Source organism: Scylla paramamosain, chromosome 32, assembly GCF_035594125.1.
Source record: "Scylla paramamosain isolate STU-SP2022 chromosome 32, ASM3559412v1, whole genome shotgun sequence".
Classification (NCBI taxonomy): domain Eukaryota; kingdom Metazoa; phylum Arthropoda; class Malacostraca; order Decapoda; family Portunidae; genus Scylla; species Scylla paramamosain.
Genome location: NC_087182.1, coordinates 119,616 through 147,500, shown reverse-complemented (window position 1 = coordinate 147,500; position 27,885 = coordinate 119,616). Strand labels below are relative to the sequence as shown.

The 27,885-nt window shown below is 40.1% G+C and overlaps 2 protein-coding genes across 11 annotated transcripts in view; both read right to left on the bottom strand.

Moving 5' to 3' along the window:
* The window catches only part of LOC135088941 (endoplasmic reticulum membrane sensor NFE2L1-like), a 122,533-nt gene that overhangs the window by 80,386 nt on the left and 14,262 nt on the right, over window positions 1-27,885 (bottom strand). For 4 of the 8 annotated variants that reach the window (XM_063984015.1, XM_063984014.1, XM_063984019.1 and 1 more), the window contains exons 2-4: window positions 12,044-12,827; window positions 9,669-9,797; window positions 7,916-7,997 (exon numbers count right to left, since the gene is read on the bottom strand). In XM_063984015.1, the coding sequence (XP_063840085.1) occupies window positions 7,916-7,997; window positions 9,669-9,797; window positions 12,044-12,514 (682 nt within the window). In that variant the 5' untranslated portion in view covers window positions 12,515-12,827. The remainder of the gene's footprint in view (window positions 1-7,915; window positions 7,998-9,668; window positions 9,798-12,043; window positions 12,828-27,885) is intronic. The other 4 variants (XM_063984021.1, XM_063984022.1, XM_063984020.1 and 1 more) reach the window with 1 other exon arrangement.
* Window positions 14,986-20,868, bottom strand: LOC135088938 (M-phase inducer phosphatase 1-like). 3 transcript variants are annotated; one of them, XM_063984009.1, is made up of 2 exons: window positions 20,512-20,868; window positions 14,986-17,514 (listed from the first exon to the last, which is right to left on the bottom strand). In XM_063984009.1, the coding sequence occupies exon 2, from the start codon at window positions 17,396-17,398 to the stop codon at window positions 15,674-15,676; it is 1,725 nt and encodes a 574-aa protein (XP_063840079.1). In that variant the 5' UTR covers window positions 17,399-17,514; window positions 20,512-20,868; the 3' UTR covers window positions 14,986-15,673. The 3 variants fall into 3 exon arrangements, with proteins under 3 accessions (XP_063840079.1, XP_063840077.1, XP_063840078.1); XM_063984007.1 differs by lacking the exon at window positions 20,512-20,868 and adding an exon at window positions 20,118-20,481; XM_063984008.1 differs by lacking the exon at window positions 20,512-20,868 and adding an exon at window positions 19,910-20,092.

The following is a 27,885-nucleotide window of genomic DNA, read 5'->3' as shown; positions in this document are numbered from 1 at the left end:
ATGCAAGAAAAATCGAGGATGGTGAGATGCTTGAATGATATAGCAAATACAGCTTCCCACAAAGAAATGTTAATATATCTGGAGGAGTAGAGTAGAAGAAGAGGTGATAATAATGGGAGATGAAAAAAGAGTAATTATAAATACAGACACAAATGTGAGTCAAACTTTGCATATTACTGCAACTAAATAAAAAAATATGAACTCTTGGCAGTTATCAGGGAACATATATCATACCTAGAAGACATCATACCTTCCTGTACATCCCTACTTACTGCAGTATAAAACTTCAACCAAATGTATTCTTTTTACCTTTCAAGATGTCACTTCAAGATGAAAAAAATACCCACCTTTTATCCACTAATTTATTTAACTATCTCTTAATTAACAATATTATCTTATATTTCTAGAGTTAAGTAAGCAATATAGTGTAGTAGCAATAAGCTCCCATCATGACTTGTGTGGGAATTACTGAGTGAACTTTACCATTCCCTCCCCAAGCAAAGAAAAGATGGTCACATTCCTTAAGGTGGTTCCCTACTACCTGTGAGCCTCTGTGGCTATGGGTATAAAATCCAAAATCCATTAATCATAGGCCACAAAATTCTGACCACCTACTACAACCATAGTCTTTGTCTCCCTGGTGACTACCTTCCTTCCCCTACAACTTTCTCTCATGATCAAATACTGTGCACAACATTCTTATAAGATATGATGAAGCTTTCTATCCTTAAACATGCTACCTTTTGAGGGAAAACTAATAATTCATGTGCACAACATTTTTATAATCTATGATGAAGCTCTCTGTCCTTCAGTCTTTTTAGTGAAGATTTTACTTATTCTATACACACAAGTTAAAGTCCATGATGAAAAATACAAATAAGTACAGAAATATAAGGCATAAATTTAAGAACGCAAGACAAGAATACACAGGAAATGCACATAATTGAAAACTTTAAGAAGAAAAAATTCCTTTCTGGTCAAGCCCAAGTGAAGACAGAGCAGATAGTAGAGAAAAATATTACCACCATCTTTTGCTTCTGCCATTGTCCCCACCTCTTCCCAACATGACTGAAATGGCCCCAAATAATGGCTAATGTAAGGACAAAGTGACAGGTGGGAGGAGCAAGGCAGGGTCCTAATGACGCGCTGCCACACACCCACATTGCCCCCTCAGCCTAACCTTCGACACACAGCCTTATCATCATCCTTTCCTCAACACATCCATTATCTTTCCCATCCCAGAGTAAACTACAATGAGAGCTTAACCAATGTACCCTATGTCTGTCAGAAATGGAAAAAATAATAATGCCCAGACACACTCTCTTTCCACAGTCTTACCATCATCCTTTCTTCAACCATCCGTTATCTTTCCCATACCCATTTAAACTGCACTGAGAACTTAACCAATGTACCCTTTATAGGAAAGAGGCAAAGAAATCTCTTCCTTGGAAAATCCCACAAAAAATATTTAATAATAATTTTTTCTTTTAATTTTTGCTTTTGCCTTTTCTCTTTGATGCATAAAAATTCAAGACATATAAAAATTATCTTGATATTCATAAGTAATCATATTGCATAACTCAAAAAGCACAGTAACTACATATAAAAATTAGTACTTCCATAAAATATTTAATATTATTAATAAAAACAAGTTTACTCTTTATAAGCAACCATAAGACCAAAGCACAATAAAGAACCACAATCTGAGCCCTCAACACTGAATTTCCAATATAGAATTAAACAAATTGAAATGGAACTAAAATTTACCAAACAGCCCAAGTGCCAGAAAAGATAAGCATCGACTCCCTCCAGCGTCTGTCATGAACACTCTCATGATTAATGGTGGCTGCCCATCGTTTACCAAATGCCCTAACCCAACCCGCCACTCTCCCCTCCCTCTCCCTATGCCAGACTCTCTCTCTCTCTCTCTCTCTCTCTCTCTCTCTCTCTCTCTCTCTCTCTCTCTCTCTCTCTCTCTCTCTCTCTCTCTCTCTCTCTCAGGACAGCAGCTGCCTCAATATGGGTAATGTATTGAAAGAGGTACATGGTAATCCAGCCACACAGGAAACAATGGTGCATTCCCATTATAGATAGAAAAGATGCTGATTATAGAAATATGCTTCAATAAATGGCACCCTTTTAATAATCCTCATATTCTTTGCTGGCTTAAATCTGTAACTTAGGTTTACAGCTACATCTATTTAAATATCTATCTATCTATCTATCTATCTATCTATCTATCTATCTATCTATCTATCTGTCCAGACCTGATGCCCATTCCTTAGAAACATCCTCTGGAAATAGCAATGGGAGAAGAGTCTTAATGTATTCTCATCCCTGCATTCCTTCCTTTCATGGCCATATCCCTTTTATCCCTTTCTCTCACACTCAAGCACCTTAATTGATAACTACAACTTAACAACAATCTTGTATATCTCTACTGGAGGTGCAATGGTTAACCATCTCTTTACTAATGACTCCATGTACAGCTAAAGCAATATTACTTGTGATGGTAATAAAAAATGTTAAAAAGAATATAGAAGAAAGAACTTGATATAGTATGAAGTTTTTACTATTAAACATCTCTCATTTTTATTAGATAACATCTGTAGCCATATCTACTGGCCCTGATAAGGGCCAATAGATATGCTGTTGCTGTCCTCCCTTCATCTGGCTGTGTGTAAATGCAATGCAATATTTAGCTTCACTGTACAAGAAAAGGACTCCTCTCCCATTCTGAGTATTTCATCAATGTACTGTAATACTGCACATGGTGAAATGCTGAAGGTCAAGCCAAGTGAGATAAAATAGCCCTGGAGACCTGCTGTGATGTGGAGGAGTCCGAGAGTCCATCCTGGCTACAAGTTAATAACCTGCTAACCATTAATCTCAGTGAAGTCAGGTTATCAAACTCACTTTAATCAAGTATTGAACCTCCTGGATTTTTTTCTGTGACCCCTTTTACAGCGGCCAAATGGAAGTCCTTATTGAAATTCATTACCTAAGAGTCCTTCATTTATCACCTGTCACTCCCTCCAGAAAACCACTTATGCTACACTTAATGTTGCATACATTTGCTAACTCTAATTCCTTAGCAACATACCTGCCTTATTAATTTCTTGACAAACTATATCTGCTCTGTATTTATTATTTTCATTTAGTATTAAAGAACAATTAAAAAGAAAATGAATTTATATATCCATACAGTTATGAACCTTACATATAACTATCCCAAGACCCATTTTGTCCATCTATCCATGCTAGTATACTGCTTTTAGGTAGCTATACTGAGTCTGCATTATTAAAATATTTAGATGTACTAGTTTTTGTTAAGTAGCATCACCATTATTCTGTTCTAACAATGCATGGCATCTGTGAACTTATTATAAAAAACATGAACATTTTAAAAACTTGCTATGGAATTTGTGGTGTGGTGGTGGTGGACAAAGGTAACACAAAGGGCCAATCCCTGGATGGGCTAGGCAGCTGCTGTCTCCACCTGAGGAGTGGCAGCTCCTATTGTCACCCACCAGCACCCTCCACAATGCCTGTTTATTAACACTACAACACACCATATCCTCTCCACCCCTCAGGATTCACAGCCCTGCACCTTTAATATATAGTACTATATATTTTGTATTACATGTATGTGGCATTATTATATCATATGCTAGTGCTGTGTTTTTGAATGCTGAAATCTTTCCTGATACACTGAAGTGTTTTCTGTGATGAGTAATATCTCTCTCTCTCTCTCTCTCTCTCTCTCTCTCTCTCTCTCTCTCTCTCTCTCTCTCTCTCTCTCTCTCTCTCTCTCTCTCTCAGTTACCACAACAGGTGATACAAGTCTTCAGCATACACTAATAATTGTGGTCAGCTGCACAAAGGTGATAGTCTCACCTTTGTCCTCAAGCTCATGAAATAATGATAGATGATCCAAGGTTCAAATAATCTCAACCTTAATAACCTATTCCAGCTACATTATCATTTACTGGTAGAGTACTTATTATATGGCTTTCTTTCTTTCCATATTCAAAATTTTTATGTTCATTTCCTTCCTTATACCAGCCAGTGACAAGAGAGTAATGAGTCACTGTATAATGAAACTGCTTATCCCACACCACCTGGACACAGCACAATGAGGGACAGGTAGCACAGTGAAGCCAGGGACTGAGAGATGGTGAGAAATAAAGCTGAGATTAACGAGGAGGAAAGGACAAAACATATGAACCGTCCTGTAGATGAGTTGACAAAGACTCCTGCAATAAGGAGATGAATCACATTCTATTTGATCATATGTACTTATGTATGTACTGTGCAGACAAGTCAGAATGGCTCTGTCATTTCAATCACCCTGAGATAAAGCAGATAAGAATCTCTTTTTTATTAAATAAACTGCACTCATGAACATACTGAACTGAAAAATCAAAACTGGCTCTGTCCTTTCTATCTACCTATATATCAAGTTTAGATCCTCCTTAATATAACCAAAAAAAAAAAAGCAACACCATGTTTATAAACATATTTACAATTACACTCACAAGCATTCTCCCACATCTTAACTCTGTATCTTAGTCTTAGATAAGAAATATATTTTTCCTTCCTATCTATCTCTATATTAGGCTGATGTCTCCCTTAAGGTAGCGAAGACTGAGCACCTCCAAACATAGTTATTTTTACATCCACAAGCATTAATTTCCTCATGTTTTAGCCTGTAAATCTTAGTCTTTCCTAACCTACTTTCCTAACCTTATTAAACTCTGTTTCACTAATGCTGTCACAGTGATTCTGCCAAGAGCAGGTAATTGAACATGGTAACACTGCCACTGACTGATGCTTCCACTCGCTGATCAGTTTACGCATTCTCTACTGGCAAGACGTGCTGGCTAATCCACAGTGATGGGTGATTAATATCTTACAGGTTACCAAGGTTACCAAGGATGACTTAGTGGTGGGGCATATGAGGCAAATGCAATGCTGCTAGAGTGAAGTACAATACTGTTTCCTTATGAGATAACACTGTGCATGAAATTTCATATAATTTGCAAATCAGTACAGTCCCCTCCACTTCCATGTTCATCACTTAGCATTGCCAATGTGTGAATCACCTGTTGTGAACCACCTGCTTTCACTCATATCTCAGACAAATCTCATCAATCTCTCCTTCACCCTCCCTCTTACTCATAATGACATCTTGGATATAAGTCAAATCAGGTGCAGTGGTTTACAACAAACAATTCACACACTGGCAATGCTAAGTGATGAACATGGAAGTAGAGGGGACTATACTTCAAGCTGGCTGAAGTTCTGGCTATTTCACATTCATATAATATATATATGGAGATAACTAGTAATCAGAAGGCAAAGTGTGCCATCATAATAAAGCAGTAACCTCATTGTCCACTGCTGTGCAAAAACCGATCATGTCATCTGCTCATTTCTGTTGGTTATAGTCAAGATTCCCTTCTGTGGTCGGAAGATACAGCCTCACTGTGCACTTTACAGCTACCTTGAAAAAATACTGCTTATTTTAGAAAAGGTAACTGAGAGGAGTGCAATGAGAGGAGAGGGAATTTCTCTTCGGTATTTTTGTTTCTACAATAAGACAAGGCATCTTGTATGTGTCTTGTCCTGGCTACCCTCTTCAAGGAGGATGCCAACCAGGTGGGAAGATACAGGTGATTAAGACTGTATGAAGTAGCATGTTTTAAGCAGCTAGGTTTGTAAGTTGCTGTGGATGGAAGAATATGTGCATGAATGAAAATTAGAATTAATGATGCAAGAAAGGTGTAGGGAAGACTGAAAAGTGTATATATATAGATGTATTTTACCTCCAATGAATGCAAAGAAAACTTGTAAGACGGGGTATTAGTAGTAAATGTATTTAATGAAACTGAAACATGAGATTTGGAAACCAAGGAGAGAGGGAAAATTAATGTCATTGAGATGAAGAGTATGTCTGGAGTAACACATAAGGATTGAATAATGAGTCAGTTGTGAACAATGAAGTGTGAAGGATAATTGGTGTGGAAAGAGAATAGGCTGACTGAGTAGAGCAGAAAGTGTAATGACAATAACATGCCTTCCCTTTGGAGCATCAGAAAAACACTTGAAAAATATATCTGAAGGTGGGACAAATATTTCTACCATGAGGTATAAAGTGCAGTGCCTTACACATCAGGACCATAAGCAATTCCAGAGTCCCAAACAATTTCAGGGGTCTTTATACCTCCTATCACTAATGGTTTGGGCATGCTGAGAGGAAAAAAAGGGGTAAGTGGTGAGGATGTGTGAGGTGTAAGGCTGAGAAGAGAACCAGAAATGAAATGGACAGATGGTGTGAAGAGCATCACATGTAAGAGGGATATCTGTGAAACAAAGAAGACGTCATGTTTATTAGTGATGAATAGAGAACTGTCATGAATGCACAAATAGAGATGCTGCATTAAGGATCAGATCAAGAGAAGGATCTTTTTCACCACATACCACTCCAGAATGTTACATTCAGACTATGGATATGTAGCCACTGAAAGCGGATACTTTCTTTAATATCTCCCATACAGAGGCTACAGCTCTCCTTACCACAAAGGAGAATTAAATGTCTTCAGCAGTTCACCATGAGGAAGCAAAGAAGAGAATGAGGAAGTAGATTTTAATGTATTAATGGAAGGAGTAACAGACTTGAAATTGGCTCATTCTATCAGAAGTAAGGAACAAGCCAGGAGCAGCCAATTTCAGCATCAAACTAAGCCAATCCTCCCTTTCCAAAATACTAAGTTAGGATCAACCTTGTCATCTGCATCTGCCAAGCAGCACAGACTTCACTCTTTCTGCAGGACTCTGAATCATGAATCATTAATGAAAGCAAGAGTGAGAGAGAGAGAGAGAGAGAGAGAGAGAGAGAGAGAGAGAGAGAGAGAGAGAGAGAGAGAGAGAGAGAGAGAGAGAGAGAGAGAGAGAGAGAGAGAGAGAGAGAGAGAGAGAGAGAGAGAGAGAGAGAGAGAGAGAGAGAGAGAGAGAGAGAGAGCTTATGCCTTGATCCAAACCTTCAACAACAAGATATCCAAGAGTATGGAACATTACCAATATCTTCAGCAGATTGTCAATGTGCCTGAGACATTGGAAGAGGTATTTATGAAGAAATTTAAGCATTAATAGTGAACTGACATTCCACAAGATCATTCCATACTCATTCTGATTAAAAGACCCTGCAACTGTGCATCACAGACACAAACAGGCATTCATGAGCATATATTTGAGGTCAAGGTAAAATTGGGAGCACAAGTTATAGCTGCACATGACCTCATCTCCGTGTACACCACTGAAACTGAGATGGACTATATCCCTTACCCCAGGACACAGAGGTAAGGGATATTCAGATTTCCATAGTTTACCTTACCCATGTTTCCCCAGGTAGTCTTTATCATAGTTTACCTTCCCCATGTTTCCCCAGTTAGTCTTTATCAACCAATCCAAAGGAAGGATGACAAATGGGTAAACTATGCATCAACCGCCCCAGCCCAGATTCAAATCAGGGCCCACAGATTTGTAGTCAAGCACACTTTATCATGGAGGCACAGTGTCAGCTAATGTATGAATAGCTACACAGTGAATGCATCCTTTTTTTTTCTTTCTCTCTCTAAGATGGTAAAACTTCAGTCAACATGAGATGCTACTGTTGCAGAAATGGCCATGTCTTTATAACTGGCCAACTGTGAGCATTTACTTAGCTAAGACAATATTAAATTGTTAGATAGTACATCATATTCTTGTCTCTCTACATAAAAGAACATTAGTCAGCTTAAGGCACCACTATCACAGAAATGGCCACCTCTTAAAAATAAATGAAAGAATGCACTAGTTTTCACCGATGCTAATTAAGTATTGATGACTAAAGCTAATGATCCCCAAAGCTTACCTGTCTCAGAGTCCACAGTAAAGTTGAGTTGCAGCCAGAGGTTGTCCTCAGGTTTCTCATCAATGGTGGTGTCACTCTTGGGCTGAAAATATTAAATAATCTTAGTAAAACAGAACACAATGAAACAGAATAAAAATACCTAATCTGCAATCCACACATTGCAAATTTTGTTTGAGTATTGTGAGTCACACAAATTTGACAGGACATATGAAAATAAGTAAAACAGAACACAGTAAGACAGAATAGAATGTCTGATCTCCAATCCAGAGATTAGAGGTTTTGTTTAAGTATTGCAAGTTTTGTGAATTTGTGGATGATATAAAAATATTAAACAATCTCAGTAAAACAAAACAAAAAATACCAAACTATTCACACTATACAAGTGTTGTCTGAACATTGCAAGGTTAATGAATTTGACAGGAAGGAATAAAGGACATGAAAATATTAAACAACTTAAGTCAAATAACACAATTAAATAAAATAAATTACCTAATATTTAATAAAGCCAATAAAAAGTTTTGTTTACGAATGAAGGGCATGAAAATATTAAACATCCTCAGTAAAATAATACAATTAAATAATAAATTACCTAATCTCTAATAAGCCCAATAAAAAGTCTCATGCATTAGAAAGGAAGGACTATAGAACTTAAGATGGAAAGAATGATGTAAGGAAAATAATGAAATAAGCTCAAGGAAGGCCTTATAGTGGCATAAAGTAATTAATTTCAAGGCTGGCAGTAATGAGACCAGGAGAGGGATTGTGACTGAGGGAAATTGGTGGCTGGCTTTAATATCTGGCTACAGACTTTTTTTCTCCTTGACAGTAAATTTGCCATTTCCTCAACCTGGTAAGCAGCTCATTTTATGATGCACTCTTAAGGCTGTCATTGAATCTAAAGAATACAGTGGCCATCTCAAAGCCACAGGAAAAGGAGTGTTTAGACATCCTTTTAGGGAGCAACTATGGAGGATGCAAGGTATTAGAGATGTAGAGAGAGAGAGAGAGAGAGAGAGAGAGAGAGAGAGAGAGAGAGAGAGAGAGAGAGAGAGAGAGAGAGAGAGAGAGAGAGAGAGAGAGAGAGAGAGAGAGAGAGAGAGAGAGAGAGAGAGAGAGAGAGAGAGAGAGAGAGAGAGAGAGAGGGAGACAAAAAGACAAATTGCTCTTACACTACTGAATGTCTAGCATTACCTCTATGCTAACATAGAAATGGAAACTAGAGGGAGATAAAAAAATAGACATATTGCTCTCACAGTACTGAATGTCTAGTATTGCCTCTATGCTGATACAGAAATGGAAACTACTCATGGAAAGGGCATTTGGGATTTCTGAGGAAGAGATGTCAGGATGTGGTAGGCAAGACTACATTACTTTACACATAGTAAACATTCAAAGACCTTGCTATTACAGAGTGCTGAATGTTTGTCTTGTCTCTGTGCTGATACAGAGACGGAAGTTGTTCATGCAAATAGATGTTTAAGATCTCGGAGCAACAGACATCAGGATATACTAGACAAGCCTACATTACACACAGCAAACATTCAAAGCCCTTACTATTACAGAGAGCTGAATGTCTAGTATTATCTGTATGCTGATGTTGAAATGGAAATTGTTCATGCAAAAGGGTATTTAAAGTTTATGAGGAGATATCAGGATATTCCAGACGAGCCTTCATTACACGCAGCACATAGACAGGAATGGTCTCAGTGGTGGTAAATGTGAAGGATTGTAAAAGAGAGAGCAGTTAACACACCTTCTTGCCATGGTCCTTGTCTTTAGAGGGGGAGTCAGTGTGGCTCTCAGTTCTATCATCTTCATACACTTCCCGTGGTACTCCAAGGTCAACATCCTGCTTCCACAGAGCCTCGATAAGTGCCAAGTCCTGAAAAATATTGCAATACATTGGAACCCTTGTCATCACTTGAAGAATATGATGAAAAAGTACTTGGTTGTTTGCAATGTGACATATATGCTGTATATAATGAGTGGTAAGATGAATAGAGGGAAGAAAAGAAGTCAAATTAGGGCAGGCAACTGAGGCAAATCATTGAATTAATGAAACCATGAATGGAAGCAAGGACAGGTAAGAAAATGAAACTATGAACAAGATTTATGTTTAATCCAAAATTCTTAGAAACATGATATGAAGTCAAACACACAGCAAAAGAATTTAGGAAAATGGCCTAAAAAAATATAAATAAATATAGAATGATGATAATAACGGTAATAATAATAAAAAGTAGTAGTAGTAGTAATAGTAGTAGTAGTAGTAGTAGTAGTAGTAGTAGTAGTAGTAGTAGTAGTAGTAGTAGTAGTAGTAGTAGTAGTAGTAGTAGTAGTAGTAGAAAGAACAAGAACAAGGAGAACAAGAAGAACAAGAAATACAAGAAGAAAAGAAAACAAAACAAAACAAAACAAAAGAAGAAAAGAGAAGAGAAGAAAGAAAAGAAAAGGAGAAGAGAAGAGAAAACTAAAGAAAAGGAGAAGAGAAGAGAGAAAAGAAAAAAGAAGAAGAACAAGAAGAACAAGAAGAACAAGAAGAAGAAGAAGAAGAAGATGATGATGATGATGATGATGATGATGATGATGATGATGAAGATATAATCTGGAAAATCACAAGCTAAATATAGTTAAGTTTGGAACTGTAAGCAAAAGTAAAATTGATAAATTGTAATGAATGATGAAATGCTATATATATATATATATATATATATATATATATATATATATATATATATATATATATATATATATATATATATATATATATATATATATATATATATATATATATATATCCAACAGTAAAATAATTCTGAAGGGGTAATTACACAGTGTAATATAATAAAGATAAATAACAGAATAAAACAGAATAAATAAATATAATAAAGTAATAAACAGATATAGAAAATATGTGCTAATAAATATAGTTTCCAAACAACTTTGTTGAGATACAAAATATATCAGAGAGAGAGAGAGAGAGAGAGAGAGAGAGAGAGAGAGAGAGAGAGAGAGAGAGAGAGAGAGAGAGAGAGAATTCTGGGAGCTGGGCAGTATTCAAATATGTATTTCATGCATCCAAATGCAGAATGTATTTATTTTCATTAACATGTAACTAATCACAATATAAGTGAACCTGCAATTACCCTTTTTCACCATTTAATTTTGCCAATATAAGGGAACCACCTCCCGGCGTCCTTCTCCCCCTCTCCTGCTGGCGCGCGTGATAGGGACTGATTGTTCCCGCCCTTTCTTTGAAATATTTACCAAGATATTTGTTTTCACCCAGTAGAAATATATAAGTAAAACAAAATAAAATAAAACAAAATAATTGATAATTTCTTCCTGTTATTACTTTGGGATATTAGGACTTTATTGTGAATTTCGTTTGCATAAGCGCATTTTTACAAACGAATTTGAATGCAAGAAAAATTTTTTAGCGTTTAGTATCCTAATAAATTCGTAAAACTATAAATTATTTAGTATTAAAAATATATTTCTATATTGAAGGTATTCATTATTTACTATTCAAATACAGCCCAGCTCCGTATAAAGCAAGAGATTAAATTAATATATATTTATGTATGTTCAACTTTGTGCATTGGAATTTTATTGTCATTACTATCTAAATTTACAAACCTTAGCCACATAATTATATGAATTTGTTTACATATTATATTAACCTATTCACTTTATTTATCTATTATTCACTCATTTATTAATGATCTATTATTTATTTATCTACTTCACTTTTAATTTAACAATAATTTATTTAGTTATGTGTGTGTGTGTGTGTGTGTGTGTGTGTGTGTGTGTGTGTAGTACCTACTGCCACACATGAAATGCGTCATCCTCAGGCTATCCCCGTATCCATATTCAACAAGTAAATATACAAAGAACATAAAAACATATGAAAATAAGGAAAGTTGCAATACGCCGTTAGTCCTACGCATGGCAGCCCCTCTATAAAACATACCTACTAATCACCACCTCTCATCCTCAATGTGCATCAACAACAAATAAGCAACAACAAATAAGTCGAGACAGAACATGCTCACGCCCGAGTAGCGATGAGTCCTGACCCTAATGCGGTGGTCACTAAGCAGGGCCAGCAACTCGTCTACTAACCTCCGGCGTGAGATCATCAGAGAGATTGTACTGATGTGAGGAATCTGACAGGAGGTGGCTGGGCTGAGTGGCGGGATCTGCAGCTGGCTGGTGATGATCTGGGGTGTCTGCTGACGGCGGTGAAGGAAACGAGGTGTGGGAGTTGAGAAGGAAAGCTTGCACGGGTGACCGCGGTGGCGGCCAGCTGTAGCGACCCAAGGCATTCAGATCTTCCAATACTGACCGCTGGTAGTCAGCCAGGATTCGATCCATATTCTTAGGGTGAAGATCAGCACCCATGATCATAGGGGAGGATGGGCGGGCGTGACCCAGCGATGACCCCAGGATGAGGTCATGGGGCAGGTCTGCGAGGGGCGCGGCCCCCAGACTCCCCAGAAGACTGTCAGGGTCCCCACGCAGCAAACTCAGCAACAGCACCAGCTGCAGGACACGTTCGTCCCGCAAGAACTTTTTACGAGCGTACAGCAGCATTGTGACACGTGTCCTTGTGGGTTAAGCAGAAACTTAAAAGTCACTCACTCTTCACTGTGCGGAAAATTTATGCTATCAACACACGTCAAAAGTCTGTCGCGCTTTTTATCTTGGTGATGTTTACGCGTTACACAAATAGATTGAGTACTGTCACCAAGGCGAGATACGGGTGGTTCTTCCTGTCACATCATCACAGTGTATCACTCCATTCAAGTTTTCTCCAACAATAAGCCTACTGTTGCTTTATTTTGTTTATTTATAATAAGTAACGGGGCAGCACTTGACAATGTATTGGGATTTATTCACGTATATCCTGAAATTCACAAGAAAGATATATTGTCACCAGACAAAACACTTTGTGATGGGCTACACTTCAGCTTCCTTCAGTAGTGGTGCAATACAAGCGGTGTTAACATGTACTCCATCTTTACTATCCTAAGATAATAAATCGTGAGAAATGTGCGCACGCTCTCACTTAAGCATCTTCATGTCTCATTTCCCTTATCGATATGCTGCGAGCCCAACTGCGCTTCAGTTTCTTCCGAGAGAGAGAGAGAGAGAGAGAGAGAGAGACTGCAACGATTGATCACATTTTCACTGATTACAAGGAATCAAGCCAATGATATTACACATGGTAGACAAAATAAGCTGTTTTTAAAAGACATGTTGCATGACGCTCAGGGCACTTGTGTTCTAATGTTTTAAGCCCAGCTGATTTCAGCACACTGTGTTCTTTCTCACACAGCAAGAGACTCGGCTCCCTGAACTATCACAAAGGCAACGGTAAGAATAAGGTTCGATATTTGACACAGTTTGGAAGGCTAAAGGAGAAAACACCTTCCACATAACACCACACACCTGAGCAACGCGTATGGCCACAACACTCCCAATACCGAATTGGATATGCGAGATTGCGTATCAAGTAGGTAGTTGGCACTCGTTCTGATGTGACTCACAACTGGTCGCTCAAGACTAACGGGAGAAGAGCTGTATCGCTCAGTGCCACCGCGCTGACTATGAGACAGGGAGTATGGTGGTGGCGGTGGTGCATTGGTCTAGGTAATGTGGCAGACTCGGTGAGCGAGGGGCGGCGTGACCAGTTTAGCGTGGGAGGGACAAAGCGCTGGCAGGCACCCCGAGGTGACATCACACACACACACACACACACTCTTGTTTTTCTCTATACCAGTATATACTGCACACTCCCAAACCGTGTCACCATCTCCGCATATTCTACCAAGGACAGTGCATCTCTCCAACAACCACATCCCAACGAAGGTACTGCATGTGCGCTCCCCAGTGACTCGCGCAATTCCCCCACCCCCACCCCCCCATTCCTCCTGGCCTCACCTGACTTCCGCCGAGAGGATATGGTGGTAACAATCCAAGTGCCGAAATTGTTATAGTCATAAGTATTGTTACTTTTTCCGTCATAGCAGCAGTAATACTGAAATAATGTTCACTTCCCAAACAGAAATAGGAATTTCCTGAACTATAGTTAAATGCTTTATAATCTTGTTATGGTTATGAGAGAGGCAATCCCTCTCAGCTCTCACCATAAACTAGAGCAGAGGTCCAGGTAATCAAACAACTTTAGGACCGCGAGTCAGGCATTGTACAGTACCACGGATCTACTTGGTCCCTAGTGAAGTAAACGTTTTCATGAATAAATTCTTTCTACTGGTACACATACCCACATACACACAAACACTTTCCCTTTGTGCGCGTTTCCGCTGTCCTTCTCATATTAGTTCTCAGAAACGTGTGTGCGACACACACACATTAGTTTTCCTGTTTCACATTATGGTTCGAGGTTAGCTTCATGGCATCTCTCTTCCTTTGATCCAGGAACGTTGCTTTAATGTTGGCGTTTAACTGCACTTCTCTACTTAATAAATTATGTTACCTCCTTTCCCCTATTCTGCTATTTTCGCCCATCTATACGTACGCATCTCCTTGTTTTCTTGTTCCCTATGAAATCTTAGTCACTACTTGCCCCTTCCCTCACTCTGTTCATCTCTTGGCTGCTCTCCACGCCCTCACCCACCCACAACAACGCAGTCCGAGGCTTGCGTCACCACACCTCAGCAGAGGCACCCACAAACCTTGTACCCTTCAGACTCGTTTTAGAGGATTCCCACTTACTCTCAGTTTTCTGCAAGTTACCTGATTTATGTAATGAAAATACACTAAGGCAGGCTGGACTTGTGGTGATTATTTACAATTCATTAGAAAATATAGAGAATGTAGCCAGTGATCATTAAAAATAGTAAGGCTTGGTAATTCACGGTTAAACGTATGCTTGCTTCACTCATGACCTCCGTGAAGTCTAAGGTGTAAGGGCAATACAAGGTTTATGGTTTTCATGAAATCATTTTTTTTTTCTTTATGGCACTACAAATATCATTCGTCAGGATTTTAACTATATGAAGACTTAATTAAGTCAGAATTGTTTTAGCAAAACTAATGAATTCAATTACCACAATTATTTTATTATAATCATATTTGGAAGGTTTTATTGAATTTATTCATCAGAACTATTTGCACAACTATTAGGCAAATATCACAATTATAATCGTCAGACAACAAAGTTTACTTCATGCTGCTGTACTTGAAAGGCAAATGAGTTTAATCATCCTAATTATATTTTCAAGACTATAAAACAATTATCATAACCTCCAAATCCATTATAAATAAAGCTGGTAAGAATTCCATCAACTTTTAATAATTATGGCCAAAATTTAAATAAAGGTTAACATAAAATAAATACATTTAGATCTAATTGCATCATGAATAAAGGGAGTGACAAAGAAAGACTTAAATAAACAATTCTGCCCAGACAAATCACACATCCATGTGTAATGCTTCATTATTTCAGAAGGAACATTGTTATACAACCTTTGGTATCAACATAAAAAAGATCCCCACTGAACCTGAACCTGAACATAACAAAATTATAAATAATTTGTGCTATTATTTGGTGATCATGTTTAGATCACATAAAATGTAAATAAAATAAAACAAAAACAAAGCAACAGAATTAAGTGTACAATTGGATACTTTTACACAAAAATCCTTATTAACATTATTGACTGAACCTAGACAGAAAACCTTCCTGTCCTCGTCAAAACAGCAGATATTTCATGTACAAACAAAAAGTTAAGGCCTGTTCAACCCTGGGAAAAGCATACGGCTCTTTGAGTGCTTCTTCTCACCAGCCCAGGACCTGGACTTGGTCCGAAAGTGTTTCAGATCCACATTATATTTGGGATCGACCATCCTTACATAGCTACAGGGTGTACAAAGCTCTGAGTATTTCTCATAGAAGGCCTTATAGCCTCCCTCTAGCAAATACAATTCAGGAAAATAAAGAGCAGGATAATGTTCCTTATTGGCAGATCGATCAATCTGCCGCAGCAGTCGCTGTGCCTTGGGTCCTCTTTCAGTGGAGAATTCACAATGAAATACCATGATATGTCTTGGCTCTTCCTCACCAGCAATAAATGGAACACCTTTCTTAGCTCTCAGGTTCTGAGTCACTAACTCTGGTAAGTGCCACAATTCTGCCCCCTTTATGTGCCCTCCATCGTATTCATATGGGTACCTACAGTCAATAATTCTGCAGGAGGCAAGTTTATCATTGTACTTGCCCTTAATAACATCAGCTAGAGTATGAACACTTATAGACTGAAGGTCTGGGTGTTTCCCAATCTCAAGGATAGGAAGCAACAGAGCCTTAGAGAAGTCACCAGTGAGATTCTCTTCACGTTTATAACTTTTGTTTAAAGCCTTCATTATAGCGACATGAGTTTCCGAGTGGCAACAATTCATCTCTGGCTCAGAGGATGACCTGAGTGGATCCAGCTTCCTGAGTTTGCTCTCCACAGCACTGGCACCCAATTCTGAATGTGATCGTTCTATGGGATAAATGTTCTCTTTGCCTGCCAAAGGTTCACAAACCCAAGAGAAGGTAGGAACAGTATCCATCATGGAAAGGTGATGCCTGACAAGGGAACCAGAGGGGGATTTGGTTGGTGAACAGAACTTAGCCACATGTATGGGGGCAGCTAACAAACCTGATAATCCCCAGAGTTCCTCATCTTGGAGTCTCACCTCATTCATGAGTTCTGTCACCACGTCTGCATCATCTTCATCAAAGGTGAGTGATGGAAACCTTTTGAAAGGCCTTTGCCCTTCAGCTAAATGAGCAGGAGTTAATGTGGCTGTGGTGGTGGTGGTGGTGGCAGAAGACACCAGAGATACTTGCTTCACTGGGGAAAGAGACATCCATGTCTTGGACTGGGACAATCTGCATTTGATCTTGGCTGGAGCACTGCCAACTCGGGTAATGTAAGAATCCTCCTCTATCTTTTTGCCACTTTCAAAGTACCCACTGTCATGAGATGATGTACCAGAATCATCTGAGATGGAATCCTGAGAAGAGAAGACATGCTTCTGGCAAGGCAACATCATCTTATATTTCTTTTTAAGGGGACTGGAATCTGCATTCTTAGTCATCACATTTTGACCATGACTGCAGGATGGAAGACTGGCTGGAGAGTATGGAGAAACAGAATTTTCTTTCCTGCGTTTTGATGTGGCTTTGTGGTGCCAGGGAGTGAAAGTGGGTCCCATCATGCTGTGCCCACAGTTGGAACCATGGTTGTCTGGCGATGAGCTGATTGAAAATTCAGTTGAGTCAAAGAGGCTGGACCGAGGTGTGTCACAAGTATTCGAGGAGAGTGAGAGTCGTCGGCATGGAGTGCCAGAGAAAGTGGTGTAGAGAGCCAGGTTAGACTTGGGTGAGAAGTCATCATCACTGAAATGAAATGACTCACGCTCTCTTCCCTGCAGCACATTGTCATACAGGTCTTGGGCATTCATGGTAGTAATGTTTCTTCTTTGCTTGTGCAGCTGTGCTTCTTTACCTACTCAGGTGTTCAGATCCAGTTATTCACTTCTGTCCGAGTTCTGCAAGTTCTTGCTGTACATTCTTGTCCCTTGAAAGCAACATTGCAATTAAAACTAACATAACAAAAGTAACAAAACATATTTGTACAACAGGGTTGAATAAAATCATGATTTAAAACAAATAAAATAAAAAATCTATTTACTTGATTTAAATCAGATTTTTTATGTAAATCAATTCTTTTATTACAGGTAAAGCAAAGTTTTCTTAGGAGATTGTTCTTTCATTTTGAGCTGCCTGATTCAGCCCAGCTCGACCATATTCATACACTAATATCTCCTGAACTACATAGCCAATTGTAACAAAATTTGCACCACAACAGCACAACTCTATCAATTTTATATGACATAGTTTTCATCTCTTCTATTGGCTGAAGTCAAAGGTTAATTTGTAAAAAGTAGAAGTGTGTCTAAATTGGGATTTTGTAAACCAAACTTCAGTTTTCTGCAGTTTTCATCAACTTTTGTTTGTCTCAACAAGAATGGACAACACTGAACACAGAATGAAATTTCCTATCCAACAGTACATAGCACAACCATTCAACTCTTGCAATGTTTTTTTGCTAGAGTGATTTGAATATTAGTCAGGTGCACAATTTGCAGGGTGCTTCCACTGTTTCATTACTGACAGATTCGCTCGTCAATCGCCTTCCAGGCATTTTACTGGTTTAACCCTTAAAGGGTGGGTGGTGTCTATAGTTGATGCAATGTAGAGGGCAGGTGGCTTCTATAGTTGACCTGCATTTTGTGGACTTAATTTCAAATTTCTGCATGAATTTTTGAGCCTGCAAACATCCTTCCCTCACAATGATGTCTCCCTTTGAGTCTCAGTGTCCTGTGAAGTATACTGATGGCTACAGGGAAAAATAATCATTCCTCTTCTGATTCCTTGAACAAGGATATGCAGCCTGTGACTTTCACTCCACATAAGGGCAAATTTGCTCCAAAACAACCTCTTAGTGAAAATACTATTGGGAGAAAGTTAGAAGTTACTCTGAAAATATTATTGGGAGAAAGTTTGAAGTTATTCTAAGTCTCAAAAGTGGTTTAGTGCTGGAGCCCCCAGCTGCAACCCCAACCAGACCACCACATGACATACCACCATCCGAACACAGGCTGAGAAAACACTGAAAGTTACTTCACTTCACCACTTCACCACAGAGACACTACATCACCTAGAGAGTTCAGGTTGGCAGAAGATTGAAGAGGAAGAATTGTTAAGTGTGATGCTATTACATTTTAAGTAGTTAGTCAAAGCAGAGTTGAGAAATTGATGGAACATGACCTATTTTTATTGAATTGTCAAAACCAGCCCAGGTTGGAGGGGTGTCCATGAGAAACGTTCCTGTCCTTTATGGGTTAAATGAATTTTTTTTGGCATTAATCCTTATTTGTTCCAGTAATTATTTGTTTCAGTCTTATGAGGCCATTTTCTTGTATTAAACTTGGCCAATGTTAAATGAAACCGTACTTTAATATACATTACCCAAGATGAGTTTTTCACATAAAAATCATAGCTTAATCAGATCTGTTATGTTAAAGTAACTATACATAAATACCAGGAAACAAGTGGAACTCCAATCAAACATAAAAGTACAGTAAAAAAAAAAATATATATATATATATATATATATATATATATATATATATATATATATATATATATATATATATATATATATATATATATATATATAATTTAAATCATTAGATATTTGACTCAATGTAACATTTCAATAATTTTGAATACAGTATATTTGATTTAATTATGATTTTTACTATAATTTAAATAAACTTAAATAATTTGATTTAAATCCAAGCTACCCTGTCATGCACGTCACAACAAATGTTTCCTGCCATCACCTAAGTGAATAATGTAATTATTGTCAGTAACAGCCCACCAAAAAATAAGAGAAGATGCAGGACCAAGGAAATATGTATATACAAGGTGCCCTTATCACATCCTAGCTTAGCTTCCTCTTGTCCTCTCTGCTTCCCTCCCTTGCCTTACCCTCCCACCTCTGTCCTCCCATGTTGTGTGATCAATCAGGCTAACAAACTCCACCCATGCAATACAATGGTGCATAAATGGATACAATGGCACTCAAAGGATGGACTCATAAATCTCATGAAGTATAATGACAGGTTTAGTGAAATTTCATGTACTACAGGGAGTCTGTCAGTGCACTGTGCTGTTCATCTGCATTCAGCCGTCACACCACAAACTACACAACAGTCACACCACACCACACACCACACAACCTGCCCCACCACGACGTACCCCACAATACCTCAGCCACACCAAACCTAAAGCAGGTCTAGGCCTCACCACACCACACGCCACACTACACCATAAACCCACAACACCTCAGTCACACCACACTAAACACCACACCACACTTATACCAGATCTCGGCCCCACTATACCTCAGTACACCACCACGACAAGCACACATCAAAGAACACCTGACCACAGCATACCGCACCTATACCACGGTATGTGCACACCACGGAGGACACCACACTTCGCTTCAACTAAGCCAGGTCAGTCTCAGTAATTCTACGCTACACAGACTCATTCCTCACTCAACTTTACCCAAGCTACTTAACAAGATGACCAGCATGACGCACTTACACATGAAAATCAAAGTATATACGAGTCATAAAACACTAATCCTCTCCGGTTATGACGAGAGAACGGCCGCGTGGATCAACTGTCCTCTCATAACATTAGCAAGTGTTCCTGAAATATTTACTGTCAAGGGATACTTATCAAAATTATCAAGCCCTTATCTATAATTGTGGTAACCTACGACAACAGCTCATTGAAACTTAGAAAGATTAATTATATCACCGACAGTAGCTCCTTCCCACGTCATCTCTTTTTGGCCAAGAATCAGTTTTCTTTCACCTTCCCTAACTGACTGGCGATCAGTCTAACCCTTAATCTACGACAACAGCAAGCTAATTGAAACATGGAAAATAAAAGATAAAATAAAATTAATTATATAACCAGCAACAGCTCTTACCCGTCCTCTCATTCTCTTTGGCGAAGAAAGTTAGACGTTCTCCAAACGTCTTTGATTGAATATTTAAAAACAATATACCCATGGGATCGATCAAAAACTATCCATCTCCTACTATACTGAGGAATATGTAAAAATTTGTAAATACATAATGTGATGAGTTAATAATAAGGGCCTAAAGCTTCTATAGAACAAAGTCAAATGAACGATTAAATTTAAATTATGAAGTGACTCAATCCTCATGTCTTTCAAAACAATTCATTATAGTTATTTTTTGAGACTGGAATTAATCCATTACTATTTTCTTTCCCTTTGTCTTACATGCAACGCCTCACTCAAGGCCATTTAAAATCAGCTGGGACTCTCTCTCTCTCTCTCTCTCTCTCTCTCTCTCTCTCTCTCTCTCTCTAAGTATCCAGGCCAACATCGTAGATAATTCTAAATGAACTAATAAATAAATAAACCATTATAAACATACCAGCCAACATTATATATATATATATATATATATATATATATATATATATATATATATATATATATATATATATATATATATATATATATATATATATATATATATATATCAAGTATAACAAATGAAAACCACTTGTTTTTCACCCAAACCTGTAAGATAGAAAAACTGTACCAGGAACACGTTTATAAAGAATAAAATCTTACCAGAACACACTTTGAAGGAATAAAATCGTACCCCAGAACCACATTTCCTCAAGTATTTCACATCAGACGCCAGCGGAGGAGCAACATTATAAATATACACCTCAGTTTGCCTTAGTAAGCTATTGCCGGAGCGCGAGTTTGTTTTCAAGTGTTGTACACAAAGTCACTGACCCAGATAGTTGGGGGAGTTTTAACTAAAAGCAAACATCATACACACACACACTCCCTCCCTTAGTACCTACCCTGCCAGCCCACGATAAAACAGTATATCAAAACAACACACACACACACACACACACATACTGAAAACATACTCGTACTCTGGGAAGTGAAACCCAAGCAATTTTAAAGAGAGAGAGAGAGAGAGAGAGAGAGAGAGAGAGAGAGAGAGAGAGAGAGAGAGAGAGAGAGAGAGAGAGAGAGAGAGAGAGAGAGAGAGAGAGAGAGAGAGATCTACGCCGAAAAAAAAAAAAGTTAAAATATGTGATGGTTGCTAAGCCCACAAATATACCACGTAACAAAGGAAAAAAAAAGACCGCTTGGTGTCTGAAAATAACAACTTTAGTTCACACGTGCCACAAATTTGCGTCTCCTTCATAAAAAAAAAAAAAAAAAAACACGACGAGGCTGAGGAATGCAGATTAGAAAACACACACACACACACACACACACACACACACACACACACACACACAAGGAAGTCAAGTTGAGGCTGAAAAGACATGATAAATACAGGAAGGAAAGAAGTGCTAAGAGGCGTGAATGACAGACGGGATGGAAGGAAGAGGAGGGAACAGGAGGCATCTGCTCACAGTGATATTACCGACCCATTACCTCCACCTCCACCACCAGCACCACCTCCACCTCCTCCTCCTCCTCCTCCTCCTAGCTTTCGTACTCTCCACAGCGCCTTATATGAGAATTGGTATGTACAGTACGGCACCTAATCTACGGGCCATGACACCTATCCTTGCCACGCCCCGCCCTCCTCACACTGCGTCGTGGTGCCACCCTGCGCCACACACACACACACACACATTCAGTTGGATAGTTTTCTTTTCCTATATTGAGTAAAATCTCTCTCTCTCTCTCTCTCTCTCTCTCTCTCTCTCTCTCTCTCTCTCTCTCTCTCTCTCTCTCTGTGTGTGTGTGTGTGTGTGTGTGTGTGTGTGTGTGTGTGTGTACCATACTCCAAACATCCCCCAGATTGCCACACTGATGAACAAAATTCCATACCACATCGTAATAACTAATAAGAGAACAACTAACTGACTTCAACTCCCTCTTCTGTGGTGAAAATATATCACTGAGGTTACCACAGATTTTTAGCTCGAGGGTTTCCTGAAGAGGTCAAAGGGTAGAGGACAAGCACAAGTTGAAAAAAAAAATCATGTAAGGTTAATTGGTGGAAAAAGGCAAGAGACGCGTGAGGTGAGTGTTGAGAAAGGAGAGATCAAACCTTTATTTTTATGGATGAAGAGTATTATTACACACTAGAAGACTGGGTTCACAACACTATAGTGAGACATATTGTGTGGTGGAAGTGATGGGATAAAATTAAAAGGACGCTCCTCCTCCTGTCAAAACAATATTATTGCATGCATGGATAGAAGTCAAACATTTCCGCTCTGCAGACATCACGTTACCACTGCAATACTCGAACCACGTTATATGCGGGAATAAGATATAATTATGGACCTAAGAAATGGAAATAAACTAGATTAATTTTGCTTTCTTATCCCTTTAGTTTTTAGCCTTCCAAAGGTTACATTTAATGGCACCGTACTTTCTTAATGTGATGTGGATATTTCAACACACACACACACACACACACACACACACACACACACACATCTTCGTAACCTCAACATACTCGATCTTGGCGTCGACTGAGGGGCACTGGCCTTGCTTCGCCCCGGCCAGGGAACGTTCGTTATGAGGGACTTGGTGTACCGAGGCCAGTGAACTCTTACCCAGGTGACAGAGGGAAGAGGACAAGAAGGACGTACAAGGAAAGGAAAAAAAAGTCCACTAGCATCTCGGACGGTAAAAATGAAGAAACTGACAAACTAGCCGAGAGGGAATGGAGTGATATATTGAGGAGTAAATGTAGTATGTGAGTGAAAAATACATCAAAGAGTGTAGATATGAAGTGAAGAAAGAAGGGGAAGGAAAAAAAAAACTTATCTCAGGGTACGTTTACCTTGTTTGGTTAGGTTAGATTAGGTTAGGTATGAGGAGAATAAGGAGAACGAGAAGGGCAAGGAAAAAAAAAAAGTGGTTTACATCTTCCATTGTTTTCAAGTCGTGAAGAAAGAGGATAAAAAAAAATAATAATAACCGCAGGGTACGTTTACCTTGCTTGGTTAAGAGATCAGACTGGATAAAAGGTGTCACGTCTGCTCACTTCAACTATGTAAAGGCCAGCCACTCGTATTTACAAAAATCGATCGGATGAATGTTAGAGTCCCTTGTCGCGCCTGACGTTTATGAGTGACGGGCTGACTTACGATGATTCATCTTTGGTATTTCTGGCGCGTGAACGGCAGTTATTTCCCATGATGAGGAAAGTCTTAGGAGAAACTTTTGCCGTCACGTCCACCAAACATAATGTCGAAAGGCACTCTGCTAAATAATCGCAGCCTTTAGTTGGCAATGAAACAGAGATCAATCCAGGAATGATGTACTATGCTGTAACTTATCTTCCAAGAGAGTGAATTATATAAAAATTAGTTTGGCATCTATGACACGATGGCGGACTATCACGAGTAAACATTACGCAAAAAAAAGTGTCAGCCGAATACGCTGTTTTTCTTTCCGAACCAGGGCGTCGTGCTGCTAAATTTGATCAAATCCAATAACATTATTTGACAAGGGCGCACACTTCATCCTGCTACCCTCATACCAGAGCCACTGCCTCCTACTGCTGGTGACGCCAGCCATATGTAGGGTTAAAAATAAAAGAGACAATGAACTTGACCAAGCCTCCCCTTCCCTTCCCAACCTCCTGGCACGCACCACCACTACCACCACCACCACGCCTCTCGGGGACATTTCCACCACCTGTTACGTTCATAAATATATTGTCTTCTGTGGAAATTCTTGAGTGGACAAAGGCTCTTACGTTATTTGTGGGCATAAGTTGGTTGAAAGTCTATCCGCCGCCGTTAAACACACACACACACACACACACACACACACACACACACACACACACACACACACACACACACACACACACACACAAAAAAAAAAAAAAAAAAAAAAAAAGTACTTATTTTGCATAATAAATTATAAAAGCCTAAGGGAAGCTACTGCATACTTATAAGGAATCGTGTACTGCGAATAATGAGTAAATGATGACTAATGCCGGTATTCAGCACAGAGACGTCAAACCTTCCTTGAGTGTAATTATGAAGAACTGTAGTTACATGCATCTACGAGTAAATTGTTTTGCCGTGTTGGCTTACAAAAGAGTGAAAAAAGTTGTTGACGTAAAGTTAAGCCCCGTAAGAAGATGAAAGATACAGTGATGTATGGTCACTTAAATATAATATTTAGATTCCATACTTTTCTCAACAGTCAAGTGATCCTGTCAATCTTTGCTCGTTATGAAAATCACCCGTATGAATTTCTAAACTACACGATACGATTTACCTACACGGCAAGGCTCAAAATTAATGCATTGCTTTATGATGTGAGACTGATTTGTTGGTGACGCTACAACTCAAGCCACGTGACAGCATGATGCCAGAAGTGGTGACCAATGTGCACAGTGACGCCAAGCCAGCCCTCACAGCTCGGCCAGCCAGCTCGTGCGTGACGCAATGGACCCCTGCCTGCGTCCCCACGCCTTCCCTCGCTGGGTTCACTGGCTGCCCAGCCCCGTCCCTATGTCCTTCTGTGTGTTATGGGAGTGCTGGCTATCCTGCTGCCAAGAGGGAAAGATTCCGAAGATCAAGGCCTGAGAGAGAGAGAGAGAGAGAGAGAGAGAGAGAGAGAGAGAGAGAGAGAGAGAGAGAGAGAGAGAGAGAGAGAGAGAGAGAGAGAGAGAGAGAGAGAGAGAGAGAGAGAGCACACTGCAACACAGCCTACTTCAAGGTCACACTTCTTTATCTCATCATTACTTTCAGAACACACACACACACACACACACACACACACACACACACACACACACACACACACACACACACACAGGATGTAGTTAACACGTAGGCAGAGGAAGAAGTGTCTCTTTTTCCTACACTTGCTATAAATGTACACACACACACACACACACACACACACACACACACACACTTCATGTATCCTTAACACAACCTAACCAAGGAGCCAACCTGGGTGACCTACAACAACTAATTGGAACACCTGCGACCTCCTTGTGACCATTAACATAAAACTGGGAGGAGGAGGAGGAGGAGGAGGAGGAGGAGGACATGTATCATCGCTGTTCTTATGACAAAATGATACAGAGACAAACCCGCCCTACATATAGCAAGCTGCACTCAAAGCTACTTCTTCACTTGCCACTTGAAGAGTCCTGGTCTGGCAGGCGCTGTAACTTTTACCTCTTTGCTTCTGCTCTCCCTCTACTTCCTGACCGCTGCCTGGCATAACAGGCCAAGGAGGGGAGAGGGGCCGTCCACATTACTATTCAATTCTCATTTGACAAAGCTCGTACAGAAAACCGCCACTCTACATTCACCCTGACGTTACCGCACCAGTGTACTGCTTTGTGTTCTACGTGGCGCTTCAGGTGTGGCACAGGTGAGCTACGGGGAAGATTTAAGAGAGAAGTGAAAGAGTCTCGAGTCTCGAACCGCTGAGGCCTGTCAGTGACTAACAAACGTTTGCATCAACGTAAGGCAAGGAACGAGTCTGGCCAGATGGTGAATCAGATGAGGAGAGGTTGCCAAGAGCCGCTCACCTCTTACTAGTTTCACTGGGGACACACACACACACACACACTCACACAGCTCCCTTTGTGTTTTTTTTTACAGTCTGAGTGACATTAACCCTGAGGCTTTCGACCCTAAATATTTGTCGTGTGTGTGTGTGTGTGTGTGTGTTCACTCAGTACTTTATTAGGCGGTAAGTCTGAGCAACACTTGACTTCAATGGTGTGCTTTTACTAAACCTTCCTTTCCAAATGTTTAACAGTGAGGCAGATAGCAAGGCTGGTGGCAGGGAGGCGGACAGGCCGGGAGAGAGTGCCTACATACTGTAAACACACCTTCGCCGGGCCTCCTTCCGTGGTAGCACCGCTGCTTCGCGTCGCCCAAACACCAGTGGCCGGTGTCGTGTGCCAAGGCGCTCCGCAACGTCCCCGTCCCCGTCCCCGCGGTACAGTGGTACACCGGTGGTGGTGGGCGGCAAGGGTACAGGTGGCAGAGGGGGAGGACAGTTAGGTCAGGGCGCCACAGTGACGGGACCACTGCTACGAGGCCAGTGACCTCGTGTTTTTTGTGGCCCCCCGCCACCCATCCCCGCCCACACCTGGCTACACGCTCAGTGACACAACCGTTCCCAGTGCCTTTGGGAGATCCCCCCCCTGTGTTGTTCCCTTGCAGGCATGACGCACTGCTACAGTCACGAGGCATTCACACCAGGGAGCGGCTGCAGCGGGACTTCCGCCGACAGGTGGGCGTATTGACCTGCCAGTGGTGACCCGCGCACCCAGCACCACAGAGCACCTTCCCACTGTCACTCTTGACGTACGTGTAAAAGGCAACATATGCCAGGGAGCGCCACTCATGCACAACGCAGTCTCAATTCAACAAGTGTTCCATTAATAACTGACGTGTATAAAACGTGGCCACCCATCCCTCACAAAGCAGAAGTGTTTTTATCACCTTTCAACCAAGTGCTCGGGGCGACAGGTGTGCGAGGTGAGCGGCGAGGGCCGGAACAACACTCCTGCAGCAACAGGTGTCAGGCGCATCTGCTCGCCCGCCTACTGATGCTGCTGTTCTCATTACGTCAACGACAGAAAAAAAAAAAAAAACTGCCCCAAGCAACCATCCTCACTACATTTGCTGGGGGTTCGTGACACCCACGTGAATAAGACACCAGTAGAATTCACCAATGAGTGCAACCATAAAACACCAACACCACGCACCAGCATTTCGCCCACAAAACTTATTCTCCAATTAACTGTCATGATGGGTTAAGTCTGGGAAAATGATCAGTGACAGAACTACGATAAACCGACATGACGCGTTGAATAAACTGCGAACCGACATTGAATCTAGACTAAACATGTCAGTTGGCGTTACTTGAGTGTTAGCGACAGGTGATCTCCGAGCACCTGTTGCCCAGGTGAGATGGGGAGGACGCGAGGTGGTGGTGAAGGGAGAAGGAAGAGTAAAAGTAGGTGGGAGGAAGTTTCGCCACCACAACCATTCACAGCCACCTGTTCCTAGCACTTTCCTTCGCCCTTTGGTTTGCTTGCCTTCCTTCCTCACCTAGTCACTTAGGGATGTAAAAAGATAGTATAAAACATATTATGACCCAGTTTTCCTTTACTGTAAGGCAGGAACCACTCCCTGCCTTGTTTGCTTTCTTCTCATCCCTACATATTTATCAACAAACATACGAGACAATAACAGTCAATAAGCATACGAGATAATAATAATGTAAGCCACTACGCTAACACAGATGACAGTTAAGAACACAGAAGCCGCTCTCTATCTT

What these genes read in the sequence shown, in the direction of transcription:
- LOC135088938 (XM_063984009.1), bottom strand. Translation starts at nt 17,398, where the DNA reads ATGAATGCCCAAGACCTGTATGACAATGTGCTGCAGGGAAGAGAGCGT.